This window comes from Phacochoerus africanus, chromosome 15 (assembly GCF_016906955.1).
Source record: "Phacochoerus africanus isolate WHEZ1 chromosome 15, ROS_Pafr_v1, whole genome shotgun sequence".
Lineage (NCBI taxonomy): Eukaryota > Metazoa > Chordata > Mammalia > Artiodactyla > Suidae > Phacochoerus > Phacochoerus africanus.
In genome coordinates, this window is record NC_062558.1 from 29,578,776 (window position 1) to 29,597,899 (window position 19,124).

At 46.9% G+C, this 19,124-nt stretch overlaps 2 protein-coding genes across 5 annotated transcripts in view; one reads left to right on the forward strand and one right to left on the reverse strand.

Annotated features, from left to right (window-relative positions):
• RILPL1 (Rab interacting lysosomal protein like 1) overlaps window positions 1–8,655 on the forward strand; it is a 47,017-nt gene extending 38,362 nt beyond the window's left edge. Inside the window, exons 7-9 of one of the 4 annotated variants that reach the window (XM_047760591.1) lie at window positions 5,215–5,302; window positions 5,576–5,599; window positions 7,789–7,831. In XM_047760591.1, coding sequence (XP_047616547.1) covers window positions 5,215–5,302; window positions 5,576–5,578 — 91 coding nt within the window. In that variant the 3' untranslated portion in view covers window positions 5,579–5,599; window positions 7,789–7,831. Of the gene's footprint in view, window positions 1–5,214; window positions 5,303–5,575; window positions 5,600–7,788 lie in introns of all 4 variants that reach the window. The other 3 variants (XM_047760588.1, XM_047760590.1, XM_047760589.1) reach the window with 3 other exon arrangements.
• A 3,391-nt stretch (window positions 8,656–12,046) lies between these two features.
• Window positions 12,047–15,253, reverse strand: SNRNP35 (small nuclear ribonucleoprotein U11/U12 subunit 35). The gene is made up of 2 exons (XM_047761861.1): window positions 15,090–15,253; window positions 12,047–12,911 (listed from the first exon to the last, which is right to left on the reverse strand). Exon 2 carries the CDS (start codon window positions 12,906–12,908, stop codon window positions 12,168–12,170), a length of 741 nt encoding a protein of 246 aa, XP_047617817.1. The 5' UTR covers window positions 12,909–12,911; window positions 15,090–15,253; the 3' UTR covers window positions 12,047–12,167.
• Window positions 15,254–19,124: the final 3,871 nt, after the last annotated feature.

Consider the following 19,124-nt stretch of genomic DNA (forward strand, 5'->3'; position numbering starts at 1 on the left):
ATAAATCCAACTAGGAACCATGAGGTTGCAGGTTCGATCCCTGGCCTTGCTCAGTGGGTTAAAGATCCAGCGTTGCTGTGAGCTGTGGTGTAGGTCACAGATGCAGCTCGGATCTGGTGTTGCTGTGGCTCTGGCATAGGCCGGCAGCTACAGCTCTGACTAGACCCCTAGCCTGGGAACCTCCATATGCCTTGGGCGTGGCCCTAAAAGGACAAAAGACCAAAAAAAGAAAAGAAAAGAAAGAAAAACTGTTGGCCAAGCAACTAAAAATTTTCAGGTCATCCTGGCTTCAGACTCAGCTGGCCCCAGGCCTTATCATCTGGACTCTTCCTCATTCTTGCTACCTCGAACTTGGTTTTCCTTCTCTGGGCTATATTCTTGGGTGTGCTGGCTCCTCAAGGTGGCACTGTGGAAGCCATCTGGCTCAGGCTTTTGCTTTTTTGTCTGAAAGTCCAGTGGGAAGAGAGAATCTACCACAGAAGTCACAGAATCCAGTCATTGGCTCTGCCTGGGTCACATGACTGCATTAAGCCAATCACAGGGCAGTGCATCCATAGGCCTGGTCTGAGTCTCATTCTCATGCCTGAACCTTAGAGTAGCTTAAACTCCATCCACTTCCCTTGGAGGGAAATTAGGGGAAGGGAAGACCCCAAGCAAGATCCGTTTGCTGGACTTGCTGTTATGGCTATGTGGTAGGGAACCCAACTAGTATCCATGAGGATGCAGGTTCAATCCCTGGCTTCTCGCATTGGGTTAAGGATCCAGCCTCGCAGTAAACTGTAGTATAGGTCGCAGACGTGGCTCTGATCCCAAGTTGCTGTGGCTGTGACTGGCAGCTATAGCTTTGAGTCAACCCCTAGCCCGGGAACTTGCATATGCTGCCAGTGCAGCCCTTAAAAAGAAAAAAAAAGAAAGAAAAAAGATTGATTTGCTGAGTAGACAAATGTAATGAGAGTCCACTAATAGCCTCATCCTGAGGGAAAGGGAGCCCTTTGATCTCAGTTCTATGATGCACTCTGTACTCTTGGCTAGAGCCTCCCATCCATTGCTTGGTAAGAAATGGAACAGAGTTCCCTGGTGCCTCAGTGGGTTAAGAATCTGGTGTTGTCACTGCTGTGGATAAGGTTGTTGCTGTGGTACAAATTCCATACCTGGCCCTGAACTTCCACATGCCACAGATGTGGCCAAAAAAAAAAAAGAAAAAAGAAATGGGATTGACTTTGCTTAGACCCTGATCTATCCACCAGCCCTACTTGCATGTAAGAATGAGCAGAATCCGTTTACATGCTTTGAGTTAAAATCTGGGGATACTGAGAAAAAGTTCAGGAGGCCACACAGTCCCTCCCTAGGCTGAGGGAGGGCTGAGACCAAGAGACCACGAGACCACCATCTTCCTTCAGAAGTTCCTTCCCTTTAACAATCTGACCTTTCTAGTATCTCTGCTCCAAGTGTGCTGCATTTGCAGTGTCTCTGGCACTGTAATTCCAAGTCATGTATAATTCTAAGGCTTCCTTCTGAAGCAGGGTTGTTCTGACTTTCTACTTTGCCATTCCAGCCCCCTTTCTCTAAAACAGGTAATTAAGAGTTGGCTTTTGCAAATCTCAAACTGCGTAAAATCTAGAGGAAAGTTATCAGAAGTAGCCAGCAATCTTTTTTTCTACAGTTCTTCTATCCACACCTGAATAGGCTGTGGTGTCCAGTCCTCTTTTCCAGACTGTTCCACAAAGGACCCTGAGGCCCTGTTCTCAAAGCCCATCTCCCCTTTAGCTTGGCATCTGATTGCTCTGCAAGACTTGGGGCTCTCAGAAGCCACTAGAATCAGGCAGCCAGAGACAGACAGGCAGAGAGGTAGAGAGAAGTCAGCATCTCCCATCCACTGGGTGCCAGTAGCTAGTCCTATGGGCACCCCAGCCTTCTAGGGCATAAGTGGAAGATCAAACTGGCACAAAAGACTTCTGACCAGCCCACACAGGACACTGGTCGCCTTTGTCCACCTCAGTCACTGACCAGGAGCTGCATCAGTGTGGCTGCAAGCTCAGAGCTTGGGGCAGAGACAGATCTTCCCTGGGGACTGGGACAGGGGGAATGGCAGTTCTTAAGATGGTCCCATGCCTGTCTCCTTCTCCATCCTGCATTCTCAGGGACCCCTCTGGGTCCGTCAGGTCCCTTCATCCTTGCTTTTGCAGAGTATTAGTTACTCAACCTCTTTAGTGCAGCTCACAGCTCTTCTCTAGCTCGGCTTCCCGCCCTTGACCATTTCTGCCCCCCTCCAGTAAGCAACCACCAGCTACCGTGGAGGTTCGAAGGGGTTTTATGGCTTGGAGCACCTGAACTAGGGGGTCTGGTCTTCCATCCTGTCAGAGATTCCAAGCTGGAACAATTAGTCTCATTCCTCAGATGAGGAAACTGGGGCCCAAAGTCACCCATTGACTTCATTGAGATGACTCTGCCAGGAAGGAACAAAGTCACAATCGGAACCCATGCCTTTTGTCTACCACCCGACCCCCTGCCTGCCCCAGCTGTCTCTTTTGGCCTCCCTGCCCCCCTTTCACCCCATTTCCCAAGTCATCATCTGTGGGCCAACTGCCCAGTTCCCTTATCTCCCAAATCATCACCAGCCAGTCCACATTTCTGGGCTGAACTGGTCAAGGGAAACAGAAACTCCAGCCGCCTGTCAAAACAACGTGCCCAGACGACGTTCCAAGAATAGCTTGTGATTGAGCAGCTGCTGGCTGCAGAGTCCGGGCTGGCACTGCCTGGGAAGGTCACGAGGGAGCGCCTGAGTGACTGCAGCCTCGTCCCTGGTGGACACCAGGCACCAGTGCCCCTTTTGTGTGGCCCCCAGCTCTCAAGCGCAGTGCAACAGGCCACACAGCTGCTTGCTGCTGAGCAGGGGCGTGGGAAGCAGGGGACCAGGGAGGCAGGAACTGGCAGTGGGTACAGAGGCATAGCCGGAGAAGCTGCGATCAGAACAGCTGGCCTCCCACACCGGAAAGTCTGGCCTTGGAGCAGGCGGCCACCCAAGTCTCCGACAGTAGCGACAACGATGCATTCTGTCCCTGTCCTCCTACCCACCGCCCTCCTCACTGCAGCCCAGAAATAGCTTCTTCACTGCCGCCCATTACACTGCCTGAAATGCCACTGTTAGAACTTCATTTGGTTTGAGTCTTCCAGAAATAATTGTCAAGGGTGAGGGGTGGGGGTGGGGTGGGGAGTTGGAAACCAGCTACATCATATCCAGGACATAACTTCTGACCAAGATAAGCCAGTCTTTTTCCATGGAAGTGGCAGTCCCTCTAGAGGAGGTGGCTTTTGCAGCGAGGCACCGGAATAGAGAGGGAAGGGGGCTGTCCTTTCAGTGATCCCAGTGAGACACACAGACAGCAGCTCAGCCAGAACCCTCCAGGGTTCCCAAGGCCCCAGTGCATTAGTCTGGCCCCTGATCAAGCCCCTAGTGAAGTCCATCCCTTTCCAGCGGGCAAACATCTGTCCAGGCAAAATACCCACCCCACCTCTGGGGCCATCATCTAAACAATGACTGTGTCTCTGGAGGTTCCTTGTTATGCTGAGAGAATGGGTCCTGGTAAAGGTGAGTGCAGAACTTTGTGACTTAGAGCCCCTGGAAAGCTAGTGATACCCGCTAGCCTGGCCTTTGGGGATTGGGCCCATTCGTTTACCAAATGGAATCCCCTCTTCTCATTGTCATCATGGGAAGCCATCCAGATGGTTCTGCCAGGATGCCAACTCCCAGCCACTCTGTGAAGTTGCATCAAAGGTGATCCAGACATAGAATCCTCAAACCTCATTTGAGATCGTCGTACTATAGCTTTTCCCAAGAGTTCCCACTATGGCACCATGAGATCAGTGGTATCTTGGGAGGGCTGGAACTCAGATTTGATCCCTGGCCTGGCACAGTGGGTTAAGGATCCAGCATTGCTGTAGCTGTGGCTTAGGTCGAAACTGTGGCTCAGATATGATCCATGGTCTGGGAATTCCACATGCTGCAGGGCAGCCAAAAAAGAAAAAAAAAATATATGTATAGATATTCATAGCTTTTCCCAGACAACTTCTTTTTAAAAGAAAATCTAAAGCTGTTCAAAGCAAGCTCGGGAGGCTTGGCTGGAGTTTCTTCTTCATTTTCCATGTCCAGACAAGGAACCGATGAGTACTCACTGTCAGCTCCAACTTCTCCAAGCAGGTGATTATGTAGGCTCTGTCCTGCCCAGCCCATCTGGGCTGCCTCGCCCTCTCTCCTGGGTCTCCCTGGGCTGCTGGCAGCTCATGACACTTGGGGAGGAGGTACTGAAAGACACCCAAGGGTGTCAACACTGACCCCCCCACAGCAGGTTTTGACCCTTTGCTTCCCACTCTTGAGGCCACCGATCCTCCGTAGGTGGTCATCACTTGCTGTTATTTGTTTGCTGGGGCCGATGTACCACAAACTAATTAGCTTAAACAACAGAGAGGCATTGCCTCACAGTTCTAGAAGCTACAAGTCCAAGATCAAGGTGTTGGCAGGGCGGATTCCTTCTGAGGGCCACGAGGGAGAATCTGTTCCATGCTTCTCTCCTCACTTTTTGTGGTTTACTGGCAACCTTTAGCCTTTTTTCACTTGTAGAAGCGTCACCCCCAACTTTGCCTCCACCTTCATCTGGCCCTCCTGTATGCATGTCTGTGTCCAAATTGCCCCCTTTTATGAGGACATCAGTTTATAGAGTTCCCAATGTGGCTCAGTGAGTTAAGAACCAGACATAATGTCCGTGAGGATGCAGGTTCGATTCTTGGCCTCATTCAGTGAGTTAAGGATCCAGCGTTGCCACAAGCAGCCGCGTAGGTCACAAACGTGGCTCAGATCGGGTGCCTGTGACTGTGGCTGGCAGCTGTGGCCTCCTAGCCCGGGAACTCCATTATGCCACAGGTGCAGATGTAAAAAAGAAAAAAATAGATAAATATAAGGACACCAGTTGTATTGGATTTGGGCCACCATACTCCAGTATGCTCTCACCAAAACTAGTTACATGTCCAAGGATTCTATTTCTAAGTGAAGTCACATTCTGAGTTACTGGAGTTAAGATCGAAATGTGAATTGGGGGGAGGGGCAAGGTCCCATTTATAACATAGACCAAAAGCGAACCCTTCTGCTGATCTGTCTGTAGTGTTTCTTTTTCATGCCTCCCCTGTTTTGATCTTCTCTGTCTGTACTTTCCTAACCAGGATCTTTACAGCCATAATGCCCATGGTAGCAGCCGGACTAATAATAGATGACCCTACACTGCAGCCTGTTCGACGACTTGTGTCCCTCGTAGGCACTGTGTTTTTCTGGTTTCTTTTTGAGCTGTGCCTTTGGAATGTCTGCTGCGGCTGCTGCTGAGGCTGACCTGTCACCTCCAGCCACTTTAGCTGCATGGCCATCACCTGTGTGTTCCCAGCGGAAGTGGGTGTTGAGTGTGATTTCAGACATGCCGCTCAGAACGCTCAATCTGCACGAGTGAAGCCTCGAATTCTCGGCTCTGTCACCAATAATTCTTTTTGTCTTTTCTGTTTCCGTTCTAAAACCACCTTGTTCATGATCCAGTAAAGAAGGTCCTTTAAGTGACGGGTCAGTAATCAACGCCCACCACGACCCACACCCTTGAGTGACACTAACGCTGTGTTTTCAATCTCCATGCCCTGGCTTTCTAAACCGCTTTGTTTGGGCAAGCCATCATCAGCGAGCCATTTGATCTTGGATTTTTTTTTTTTTTTTAAAGGAAAAGCAGAGGAGGGGACCTTTGTCTTGATTCTTTCTGTGTCCCCTTGGACAGGAAGTGGCAAGTGGCTTTTCTGCTTGAGCCAGGTAGACGGGAACCATCACAGTAATGGATTCTGCTGTACTGGGGGCCAGCTAATTGCTTTGATTACACTTTTGATTACACTCCAAAAATTGTTCGCAAATTAACCCAAAATGAAAGTTGTGCCTTCATGTGCCAGTACACATATTGGTTGTAGAAAAAAGAGACTTTAGATGGCAGGGAGGATTTCTCCAGACAAACTTGGCTTGCCCTAAGTTTACACTTTATTCCTGGTTAGAAGTGTTTGTAGGATCCAGTAACCACAGAATAGGAAGATCATTTTCACCTGATGTGATTAAAACTGAATTCTATAGGCCACAGCACTAAAAACAAAAACTCAAAGAGACAGAAGGAACCAAAAATAGTTGCTCTGAAGCTTTGATTTCTCAGTGGTTCATTCCCATTCCTGTCCCTGGAAAACAAAAGAGCTACTAAATCTCTTACCAAGTTCAGAAGCCAGAATTCAAGTGTAGTATTTAGAATAGAAGGACCCTCAGGAGTTCCCGTTGTGGCTCAGCCAGTGAATGACGAACCCAACTGCTGTCCATGAGGATGAGGGTTTGATCCCTGGCCTTGCTCAGTGGGTTAAGGATCTGGCATTGCTGTGAGCTGTGGTGTAGGTCAGCAGCTGCAGCTCTGATTCTACCCCTAGCCTGGGAACCGCCATATGCCACAGGTGTGGCCCTGGGAGGAAAAAAAAGTGGGGGGGGATAGAAAGAACCTTTAATTAGAGGCTGGGAGTAGGGAAGAACCATTGGCAACTTAGAAAGGACTTTGGGGAAATACTCAAAAAGGGCCAGCCCAGGTTGACTGGCCAGGGTCCTAGTCTCTGTTTAGGTGAAGTTTAAGCCGACCTTGTTTTAAATGGACCACTTTATAAGCTTTTTGCCTGAGATTTCTACCTTTATCTTTTAGGCATCAGATGGTTCATCCTGGTTGATCGATGATCAGTAGTCATGGCTGTTTTTAAAAGACCGCTTGGTCTCTCTTACTTGTTGCTGTGTAGCTATTCTGATAACCTCAGGCTTTGATCATTAAATCAATTTTGTCACTTGTCCAAATTGAGGTTTCCCACATTTCATTCACATACTATATTCACAATGTTTATTTAGAGGACCATGTGTACTATTATTTAATATTAATTTTAATTGCCTCATTGTTCTCGGAGTTCCCATCGTGGCTCAGTGGTTAACAAATCCGACTAGGAACGATGAGGTTGAGGGTTCAATCCCTGCCCTTGCTCAGTGGGTTAAGGATCCGGTGCTGTGAGCTGTGGTGTAGGTTGCAGACGTGGCTCGGATCTGGCGTTGCTGTGGCTCTGGTGTAGGCCAGCGGCTACAGCTCCGATTCGACCCCTAGCCTGGGAACCTCCATGTGCCTCGGGTGCGGCCCTTAAAAAGGCAGAAAGATAAGATCCAAAAAAAAAAAAATTGTTTCATTGTTCTTAACTAACTACTTTCACCTCATCTTGAGCCCTATGAAATTTGGGCTTTGACATAGTGCTTACCTGGTTTCCTGATTCACCTTAAATAAATACAGTTACTTATATTCAAAGCACTTGTCTTTATGTTAAAATCATCTTACATTCCTTATGGCTTTCAAGTATTGCTTTCTCTGCATCATTAAGATAAACAAAGCCATTACATAGGTTTCCAGTAGCTTTTTTATTTCCACTAGTAAGAGAAGAAATCCTCAGTAGAGCCTAAGGCGGGAGGTGCCTTGCACATCACATAAGTGCACGCCCTGTTCACACTGTCACCTCTGAGTACCATGACAATGACACGCAGAATCCCCTGCTGCTTTCTGGAATAACTTCGACCCGCATCCCCAACTTTTACTTTCCCACCTTGAGTTGATTTGCTCCCTTCGTGTATGCTGCTCTGCGTCCCTGGCATTGCAGAAAACTGAAGTGCACAGCCAAGGGCAGGCCCTCATTTCTTTCTTTCTCTTCCCAAAGGTTTAGCTTCTTCTCCCGAGATAAGAAGCGTCTGGCCAACACACAAAGAAACGTGCACATCCACGAGTCCTTCGGCCAGTGGGCCAACTCCCACCGTGACGACGGTTACACGGAGCAAGGACAGGAGGCCCTACAGCACCTGTGACTGTGACCTACCTCTGTCCTCACACCTGAACCGCCCACCGGCAGCGCCTGCCATGGAACCTGGCCTCCCCAGGTGTCACTGCCTTGTGTTCTAGGTTTCATGCCCCTCAAAACTGATCCCTCAAACAAACTGTCTGCTTTGAGGAAGCACGTTGGAAAACTGATGCCAAACTTTTAAAAGAGACGTTTATTTATGCCCAGGGCTATCACCATTTCTAATAGATGACTCTGATCCCTTAGGATACATATTTAATTATAACACGAGAGGCCGAGTTTTGCATTAACTTCAGTAACACAAGCTTTACCAGATACATCACTCGCCGCTAAAATTGCTGTTTGACGTGCTTTGTATGAAATTCTCTACGTAGAGGTTTTATGATCATGTTTGTCTTACTTAAGTGGGAGGCAGGGGAGTGGTAGGTTTTCATTAGTGACGTTCATGAAATTGTCATGGTGGTAACATAATATTTAGGATGAATAGAGGCGATAGGCAGGGCCTCTGACGTCACAGGACGAGCTGGCCCAGCTCAGACACAGAGCAACAAAAAATAGGGATGACAGCCCTCCCACCCTGAAACTGGAGACGAGTTTGCAAGAGCCTGTGGTTCTCTCTTGCACCTTGTTATTGATAATGCCTAGAGCATGTAGCAATGTTCAAGGCCAGTGCCTTGGAATCTGCTGTGAGTTTGCAGTACTAACCAAACAAAGTTGCTATGGATGAGACATGGCAATGTTTTCTTGTGTGGATTTTTTCTTGGCATCTTGCTTCCTTTCAGCATTCACTGTGTCACTTAGTCCCCAGCAAAGAGGACACATGTCCCAAAGCAGATCAGGAATGGGGTGCAGAGCCCCAGAGTGGGACAGACTTGCCAAGGGCAGTGGGTGAGAGGATGGCTTGGGGACCTCATGTCTGACTGACTTACAGGGCTGCAGTGGCAGACAGGGAGCCAGACGCCTGCAACTGGCAGCTTGGGGGGTTGCCCAAATAATGCTTTTTCTCCACCCATGGGGCACCCAAGGCAAGGCGAGGTACTTCTGGATTGAGGGAGGCCCCATTTCCTAACAGCACTCAAGTACATCTCACTGGGCTGCTTTCTACACATCCTATGATGGTTTACTAAGAAACCATCAGGTCGGTTTACAGAATCTATGGACTCTGTTTCCAGATCACTGAGAAAAATGATCAGACAGGATAATGTTGTTTTAGAGCAGTCTTTTTCCAACCTGACTGCCCAATGTGATTATCTATGGAGTTTATTCTCAGTATAATAGTACTGGAGTTCCTGCTGTGGCACAGTGGGTTAAGGATCTGGTGTTGTAACTGTGGCTCAGATTCAATCTCTGGCCTGGGAAACTCCATATGCTGTGTGTGGAGGGGGACAGTGGGTCACAACCAGAGGTGATTTTGGACTGCAGGGACATTTGGCACTCTCTGGAGACCTTTTTTTTTTTTTTTTTAACTGAGCCCGAGGCATATGGAAGTTCCTGGGTCAGGGATCGAATTTATTCATGTTTGTCCAGGCCCCTCTGGTGGACAGGTAGCTTCCTTCCATTCTTTCTAAAACAGCACTCACACTTTCACACATGTCCATCGGTCTGCAGAATACATTAGAAGTAAAATTGTAGGATTAGTGGGTGTCTGCCTTTGCCATGCTGGTGGCTACCATTAACTACAGTCCCTGTCAAGGAGGTCCTTTTTTTTTTTTTTTTTTGTAATTTTTAGTTACTAGGACTGATATAAGACTAAGTCCAAATGTCCAGGGGTGGGTCTGAGTGTGCACATTTTTTTCATCCATGTTCTGGTACTCAGGGTTGACAACTGCCAGCTCAGACTATGTAAAAGCTGCCACTGGATATACATCTTCTGAATCTAACACACAACACACCTTCCCTGATGTGGAACACTCCTGTTAGCTAACGTGCCTAACTCTAGCCCACAATGCACTGTTTTCTTTTTGCTTTTTAGGGCGGTACCCACGGCATATGGTAGTTCCCAGGCTAGGGGTCGGAATCAGAACTGCAGCTGCCAACCTACAGCTGTAGCTGCTGATCCTAGCCGTGTCTGTGACCTACACAACAGCTGGAGGCAACGACAGATCCTTAACCCACTGAGCGAGGCCAAGGATCGAACCCACCTCATGGATACCAGTTGGGCTCGTTTCTGCTGAGCCACAAAAGGAACTTCTCTCTTTCTTTCTTTCTTTTTCCTTTTTATTTTTTTTTCTTACAACACACTTTGTAAATGAAATGGGGGTGAAATCAGAAGGGTGTTCCTGCAAGGCTGTTTTCTGAGACTTAGGAGATAGTAAAATTCTGCACTGGAAATGTACAAAGAGTATATTTTTCTAAATGGTTCTAACAGTTGAGAGCAATTTTAAGATACCATAGGTTCCCTATAGAACAATGAGATTCATATTCCTAGTAATGAATGTGAGTCTTGATGCTAAAATCAAACATTTTGCATGAGACATCTTAAATTTTAAGAACCTGAATTTTCAAATTCAAAGATACAATCATGGATAAAACAAAAATGTTAAATGCAACTTTCTTGAAAATCACGTGAACAGTATGGAACTTATTCGAAGCCCTCAGAAATTAAGGTCTGTAGATCCAGCTCTCAAAAAGACAAAGCCTGGATGATCAAGAGGGAAAAAGCAAATCAATCCATCAGAACTAGACATGAACCTCTCATTGATTTCCCTTGCATTTCACTCTCACTTCTTTTGAGCTTTCTCCTTCAGAGGGCTGGAAGATTGCCACAGACTATTCCTGCAACTCTGGGTTCTTTTATCTTACACGCCAGCCACTGTACCAAAAAAGGAAAGGAAAAAGTAGCATTTGGCTTGAGAATGGAGTTCTATTTGTTCAAGAGAAGCTGGTTGCCAATCTAGATCACTGTGAAGACTGGCTTGTAGTACCAAGTCCCTGGACATTCTCCTTGGATTCATTTCTCTATCCCATTTTTATTTCAATTCAGCAAACCCTTGCATTGTGGGAGTTCTCATTGTGGCGCAGTGGGTTAAGGATCCAACTGCAGCAGCAGGGTCACTGTGAAGGTGTGAGTTCCAATTCCCAGCCCAGCACAGTGGGTTAAAAAACACGGTGTTGCTGCAGCTCAGACTCAATCCCCAGCCTGGCAATTTCCATGTGGCGAGGGTGAGGGCATAAAAATTAAAAAAACAACAACAAAAAAAAACAAAAACCAACCTTGCACTATGGACATAAAGATAGAAAAGATAGGAGTTCCCGTTGTGGCGCAGTGGTTAACGAATCCGACTAGGAACCATGAGGTTGCGGGTTCGGTCCCTGCCCTTCTCAGTGGGGTAACGATCCGGCGTTGCCGTGAGCTGTGGTGTAGGTTGCAGATGCGGCTCGGATCCCGCGTTGCTGTGGCTGTGATATAGGCCGGCAGCTACAGCTCTGATTCGACCCCTAGCCTGGGAACCTCCATATGCCGTGGGAGTGGCCCAAAGAAATAGCAAAAAAAAAGACAGAAAAAAAAAAAGATAGAAAAGATCCAACTTAGATTCTGACGAAACTGGGGTTCCCAGGAGTCACATATCAATGCAAATGATTTTTGGTCATCACCTCTTTTTGTCAATCCTTCCGAGTGGACACTCCAATAGATGGGGAATTCTCTGCTGCCAAATTAAATGACAGTGGTAGCTCCTTACACAGGTCCTTCCATACAGGTGCCAGTGCCTACAAAACTGTTTCTCAAGCTTATCAAATAACATGTCCTTAAAACTGTAAGATAGGAGTTCCCATCGTGGCACAGTGGTTAACGAATCCGACTAGGAACCATGAGGTTTCGGGTTCGATTCCTGGCCTCACTCAGTGGGTTAAGGATCCGGCGTTGCCGTGAGCTGTGGTGTAGGTCACAGACACAGCTCGGATCCCGAGTTGCTTTGGCTCTGGTGTAGGCCGGTGGCTACAGCTCTGATTAGACCCCTAGGCTGGGAATCTCCATTTGCTGTGGGAAGCGGCCCTAGAAAAGGCAAAAATGACAAAAACAAAAACAAAAAAAACTCTAAGATGAAGAGAAAATGCAGAGTATCAACATGTTCAGGTAGAACCTGGGTTCCAGAGTCATCAAAAGGAAACCTCAACCTGATTATCATCAGTACATTTTATTCCACCCCTGGACTTAGAATCCATATACAAGTGAGGTAGTTCTCCCTGAACTTTTACTGATGCACCTTCCTCTGGCAAGGGGGGTGGGAGATGGGGGGGGTCTACTTACTTCTGTCCCTTTTTTCCCTCCCCTTGACCCTGTCATCTCTGAAGTCCCTCTCTCTCTCCCAGTCACCTTCAGGCCACACCCTTGCTGGTTCTCTCTCCTGCCACCTCTTGTCCCGGCCCCTGTCATGGCCCCGATCCCTCATCCTGGAGTCCCAGTGTCTTTCCCGGGATCGAGATCGCTCCCTCCGCTCCCTCTTTCCCTCTCGAAACTGGTCGTTTTTAACTACTGGCAAGTTAATGGGCTGTCGAAAAGGCCGATCCCGCCCCCCAAACCTCAACTGCCCAGATTCCTTTTTCCCCCCCAGACCCCCTCCCAATCGCCGAGGGATCCACCCTTTGAGGGTTCTCTCCAGTTCATAGTCCACAAATATCTCGTGCTGGTCGATGACCAGGCCATCAGCGTCCCGGTAGGCTTTGAGCAGAGAACGCTCCTCTTTGTATTCGATAAAGGCGTAGCCCTTTGAGAAGCCCGTGACCAAGTCCCTCACCAGCCGAAGCCGCCGGATATCCCCATAGCGTGAAAACACTTCCTTTAACTTCTCCTCTTTGGTCTGCAGGTTGAGTCTGGCCACAAACAGAGTGAGAAGGGGGTCTCCTGTGACGCCTTTGTTGGGGGTGTATCGTGCCAGCATCGCCCTCCAGATTGCACGATCGTGTGGGTCTTCGTCAGTGCCATCGATGCTGCCAGCTTTAAGTGGGTCGTACTCCTTGGCGATGGGCACCCAATCGTTCATGTTCTAGGGAGGAGCACAGTAAGCGTTTATGCAGCACCTACCACAAGCTATGCAGTTAATCCTTCCAACAACTCCATGAAGCAGATACTGTTATTCACCTCTTCCAAAAGAGAAGGAGGTGGATTCTCAGAGGCTGAAGCCTCCTGGTTAGAAAGCAGGGGAGACAGTATCAAATCTGGGCAGAGGGCTCAAGGATGCCCTCACCCACTCTCTCGCCCTCCTCCTTGGAAGAAGCAGAAGGCAAAGGCCTGAGCTCAACACAGACGTATACCACCATGGTAGGGTGCATACCAACTACGTTATGACGCTACAACATGGGTCAAAATCCAGGCTTGCCTTTCAGAGACTTAAAATGGTCATGGGGGAGTTACTATTGTGGCTCATTGGGTTAAGAACATGACTAGTATCCATGAGGATGCTGATTCGATTCCTGGCCTTGCTCATTGGGTTAAGGATCTGGCACTGCCATGAGCTGTGGCACAGGTCATAGACGTGGCTCAAATCTGGCATGACTGTGGCTGTGGCTGTGGCCAGCAGCTGTAACTCTGATTTCACCCCTAGCTTGGGAACTTCCTTATGCTGTGGGTGCGGCCCTAAAAAGCAAAAGGAAAACAAACACAAAAGGAAAACTGAGAGGCAGGACATTACATCATCTCCCACCAAACTGTACATGGAGGACGTATATGTGTGTCATCATTAGCGAGCAACTTTGGAAAAGACACTTCTCTGGTATCCTTATCTGTAAAAGGATGACGAACAGCTAGAACAAGGGAAGGAGCTTCAGACGGTTTTGGTCTGGTTTGGGCTCTGCCTCCAACTCACTTAAGGTTCTAATCTTACTTCCTACCTCCATCATAAGGTTGCAAGAAAAAAAAAAAAAAACAAAAACCAAAGACCATAACAATTATAGTTAACTTGTCTTGAACACTTAGGAGGTGCCAGGCATTGTGCTAAGCACTTATCTCCCTTCACTTCTCAACAATACCAGGACACGTGTACTTCTGCTATTGCTATTTCAGATGTGGAAGGTGAGCTGCAAAAACGGCTGTCTTTTGTCCCAAAACAGAAGTAGCCCAGCCAGGTAATGAGAACCAAGGGCTTTCTTGACTCCAGAAATTAAGTTCTTAACTATTTTCTTAGATAAAATATAAAGCTTTGGAGAGAGGGACAGGAAAAAGCTGACCAGGTCTGGGTTTTGAGGCTGAAAACCCCCACACTCTCCACCCCTGCAACCAAATAGGAGAGAAACCCCTTCCCCCATTCCACAAGCTCACAACGATCCACCAAAAATTTTTTGACATAATTGTACATAGTCAGAGGTCCTGTTCAAAGCTTTAAGAGCTCTTCAAATTAAAATATGGAGAGAATTATAAAGGGATAAAATGAATTTTGTTTCCTTCCCGATCTGCATGCTTCTATCAATACTAAATACCAAGAGAACAGCGGGCTTCACGGCTTCTCATTCTTTCTAGCTGTATTTTCTCCGTTGCAACATTATATTGAGATTATCTTCAACAATCTCTTTGAAATTTTATATTCTCGTCATTACTTCATTAACGAGGATGGGATGTGAAAGATGAATCGTGGGGGGGTGGTGAAGATGGGTGCGTCAATGAACCATTAAAGACCGAAGGGCGGAAAGTGAAAAAGCGCAAGATTTAGAGTCAGAATACCCAGGTTTAAGACCTAGTGCAATCTTGGGCAAAATTTAAATCATCTGTAAAATGTTGCTAAGCGCCTCTTCACTGCATAACAGAAGGCCTACGAAAGTGTTTTATAATTATAAAGCATTATGTAAATAAAAGCTATTATTAAACAAGTAAACAGACAAGACACACCTCTCCAGGCTGATTATACATAGTAAAACACTCCCGAGCTTCCCAAGTGGGAAACTGAAGGCTGGACCACAGGGCCCTCCGAGCACGCGCAGTGAGGCTATGGAAGCCAAGGCGGAAGTCTCTGTGATAGTCTCTGTGATAGGGGACTCCCAGTCCCCTCGCAGCACCTCGGTCTCTCGGCCGCCGGCCTTTCAGACTACCTCTCCCAGCCCCTCACCTTGTAGGTAGGCGCAAGACTGAAGGAAGCATCCTGCCAACCAAGCTATTGCCCCCGCTCCCCGCAGCATAAACCCAAAACGTCTCCCCATTTGCCCGGCTTCAACATGGCGGCCCACACACTAACCGACACACTGTCCAGGCGGAATTCCCTGGTCCTCCTCGCCTGAGCGGGCCCCGCTCCCACTAAACCGCTCCGGTTCACTTCAGAAGACTCGGGCTTCCTTTCCCATGGAGACTGATGCCGAGCATGGAGCGACGGAAGGTTCTTCCGGCCCGCCTGACCGGAACTTTACATCGGGAGCTACAGATTCGTCACGGGCCCTGATTTGGTTTTTGCTTTCATTTAAAAAAATCTAATCGCATGCATTGAGCATCGAAGGCTCCACTGAGTATCGTCTCCAAAAAGAATGAACTTTTCGCTTTTCTAAAATTTTTCGCCAGGACAAAAACTGCTAAGTTGAACAATTGAGTTGGAGGACTATCGAATGTGCTGCTAATTCTGTGAGATTCGCAGAATAGCTCTCCTTATTGAAGAGATCTTTGAGCGCCAGTGAGACTTTTAGTTCTCAGATTCACTGTGAGAAATTGATTTTGTTTTGTTTTGTTTTTTTCCTTAGAAAATGCGTATGCTAGTTCACAAGGAAACTGTGTACGTATGTTTTCCCAGAGTTTTTCTAACCCCTAAATTTAACAGATTCGCTCCCCGCACAAGCAAAACATTTCTTCAAAGTGAGCTCGGAAACTGAAGAATCGCGTGGAAGCGTGTTAAAATGCCGTTTTCCGAGCCTCACAGAGATCTCTGAATTTAGCATCTCTGAAAAAATGTATTTTTTTGGAAAGTCCCCAAATGATTCTTTTTTTTTTTTTTTTGTCTTTTTGCTATTTCTTGGGCCGCTCCCGCAGCATATGGAGGTTCCCAGGGTAGGAGTCAAATCGAAGCTGTAGCCGCCAACCTACGCCAGAGCCACAGCAAAGCGGGATCCCAGCCGCGTCTGCAACCTACACCACAGCTCATGGCATCGCCGGATCCTTTAACCCACTGAGCAAGGCCAGGGATCGAACCCGCAACCTCATGGTTCCTAGCCGGATTCATTAACCACTGTGCCACGACGGGAACTCCCCCAAATGATTCTTTAAGAACCCATGCCCAGGTTTTTTGGGTTTTTTTTTTTTTTTTGTCTTTTTGCTATTTCTTGGGCCGCTCCCGCGGCATATGGAGGTTCCCAGGCTAGGAGTTTAATCGGAGCTGTAGCCGCCGGCCTACAAGACAGCCACAGCAATGCAGGTTTTTTTGTTTTTTTTGTTTTTTTGTTTTTTTTTGCTATTTCTTGGGCCGCTCCTGCGGCATATGGAGGTTCCCAGGCAAGGGGTTGAATCGGAGCTGTAGCCACCGGCCTACGCCAGAGCCACAGCAACGCAGGATCCGAGCCGCGTCTGCAACCTACACCACAGCTCACGGCAACGCCGGATCGTTAACCCACTGAGCAAGGGCAGGGACCGAACCCCCGCAACCTCATGGTTCCTAGTCGGATTCGTTAACCACTGCGCCACGACGGGAACTCCCCATGCCCAGATTTAAAACCAGGGCGTGGGAGGGGAGACCCGTGTGGTCAGTAAATATTTATAGAGTAGGTAGATGTATACATTCAGACTATGTTATGTTTCTTTTTTGTTAGGTCAGTGTATTCGGGTAGATTACGACTTGAACAACGAATTACTTGATACAGTTGTGCTTTCATAAATCTGATGATGAGTATCTCATGATGTTCTTCATTCACTCATTTTCTGATTCATTCTTACAAGTGGGTGATTTCTGCAAACAACTCATCTCATTTTGCTTCCAATCTTATTCTTAGAAGGTAAGCCAAGTCACCATTTACTAAGGATGTATTACTGTTCTTAGTCTTTATTGAATCTATTTTGTACGTGAAGCAAAGGTCCTGAATATCTATAGCTTTCTTTATAGTACATTTTCTTTTCTTTTCTTGCTTTTTAGGGCTGAACCCATGGCATATGAAAGTCCCCAGGCTAGGTGTCAAATCAAAGCTGCACCTGAGGCCTACACAACCACAGCAACACTTCAGCCAAACTACATCTGTGACCTACACCACAGCTTGAAGCAATGCCAGGTCCTTAACCCACTGAACGAGACCAGGGATAGAACTACCATCATGGATACTAGTCGTGTTCTTACCAGGTGAACCACAAGGGGAACTCCATATAGTACGTTTTTTTAAAATTCATTAACAAAATGTATTGAGTTTAAAAATGAGCCATATCTATAGTTTAAACATTTATATTTAAAAATATGTGTGTATGGTATATACATGCAGTTGAATACTGTTCAGCCTTAAAAAGGAAGGAAATTCTGATAATTGCAACTTGGATGAACCTGGAAGACATTATGCTGGGTAAAATAAGCCAGACACAAAAGGACAAGTATTTTATGGTTCCACTTATAAGAGGGACCTAGAATAGTCAAATTCATAGCAAGAGAGAGTGATTTCTCTTTCACTTTCAGTAGTGATTGCTAAGGCCTAGGGGTTGGAGGAAGGAGAATCATTGTTTTATGAGTACAGACGTTCAATTTGGGATGATGAAAAGAGTTCTGGTAGTGGATGGTGATGGTTACCTAATACTGTGAATGTACTTAATGCCACTTCACTGTACTTAAAGATGGTTAAAATGGTTTTATGTTATGTGTATTTTACCACAATAAAAGTGTTGTTAATTAAATCTGTGTACCCCAGTAGCAACAAGCACCACCTAGCACCCAGATCTTGGTTTCTAATGTCATTCTCCAGTAAAAGCAACTAGAGTACCTTGGAGAAATGGCTGATTCTAGGACTGGGGCAAGAAATACACAAGGTGAACTTGGAACAACATGTAATGCCAGGAAGTAAAGAAGTGTTGAAAACAAACCAAAAAACCCACCAATGATGACATCAAAGGGACACAGGAGCTAATTGAGAGACCTTCCAACAGCCAGAGAGGAACAAGTTGAGCAACAAAATAGTGTTATAGTATAACCCAAAATATAAAATAAATATCTATGAGTCTATACTGATATAAATAAATGATTAAATAAATAAAATGCGTAGGAGTTCCCATCGTGGCGCAGTGGAAATGAATCCAACTAGGAACCATGCAGTTGTGGTTCAACCCCTAGCCTCGCTCCGTGGGTTAAGGATCTGGCGTTGCCATGAGCTCTGGTGTAGGCTGCAGACGTGGCTAAGATCTGGTATTGCTGTGACTTTGGCCTAGGCCAGAGGCTATAGCTCCAATTCGACCCCTAGCCTGGGAACCTCCATATGCTGTGGGTGCAGCCGTCAAAAAGGACAAAAAGACAAAATAAAATAACATAAAATGCGTAGAGGAGACATGTCTCCCATGCAGAACCCCAAATAATTTCTCTAGATAACTCCTCTCTCAAGAAGGTGGAGGGTAAGTCCCCACCCCTTAAGTGTGGGCAGAGTATAATGACCTTCATCTAAACAATACAGTATGGAAAAGGGAGAGGGAAGACTTCATGGTGGAGAAACCTGACCAATAGTGCCTCAGCCAGGTGATCAAGGTCAACATCAACAGTATAAGTCACTGGACTTCCCCTCGTGGAGCAGCAGAAATGAATCCAACTAGGAACCACGAGGTTTCAGTTTTGGTCTCTGCCCTTGCTCAGTGGGTTAAGGATCCGGTGTTGCTGTGAGCTGTGGTGTAGGTCGCAGACGAGGCTCGGATCCCACGTTGCTGTGGCTGTGGCACAGGCCAGCAGCAACAGCTCCTATTAGACCCCTAGCCTGGAAACCTCCACATGCCGCAGGTGCGGCCCTAAAAAGACAGAAAGACAAAACAAAAACAGTATAAGTCACTAATGTGTATGTTTGATATGATGTGATGAAAATGGCACTTTACCTCTGTGGTTTTCCTACCCCAAACCCATAACCCCAGTCTAATGTGAGAAACATGTGAGACAAATCCCAAGGAACATCCTACAAGATACATGCAGTCCTCCTCAAAACTGGCAAGATCGTGAAAAGCAGAGAAAGTCAGAAACTGCCATGGCCAAAAGGAACCTAAGGAGACATGAGGACTAAATGGTAATTCCTAGAGGGATTCCTGGAGCAGAAAAAGGATACAATGGGAAAACAGGAAGTCTAAA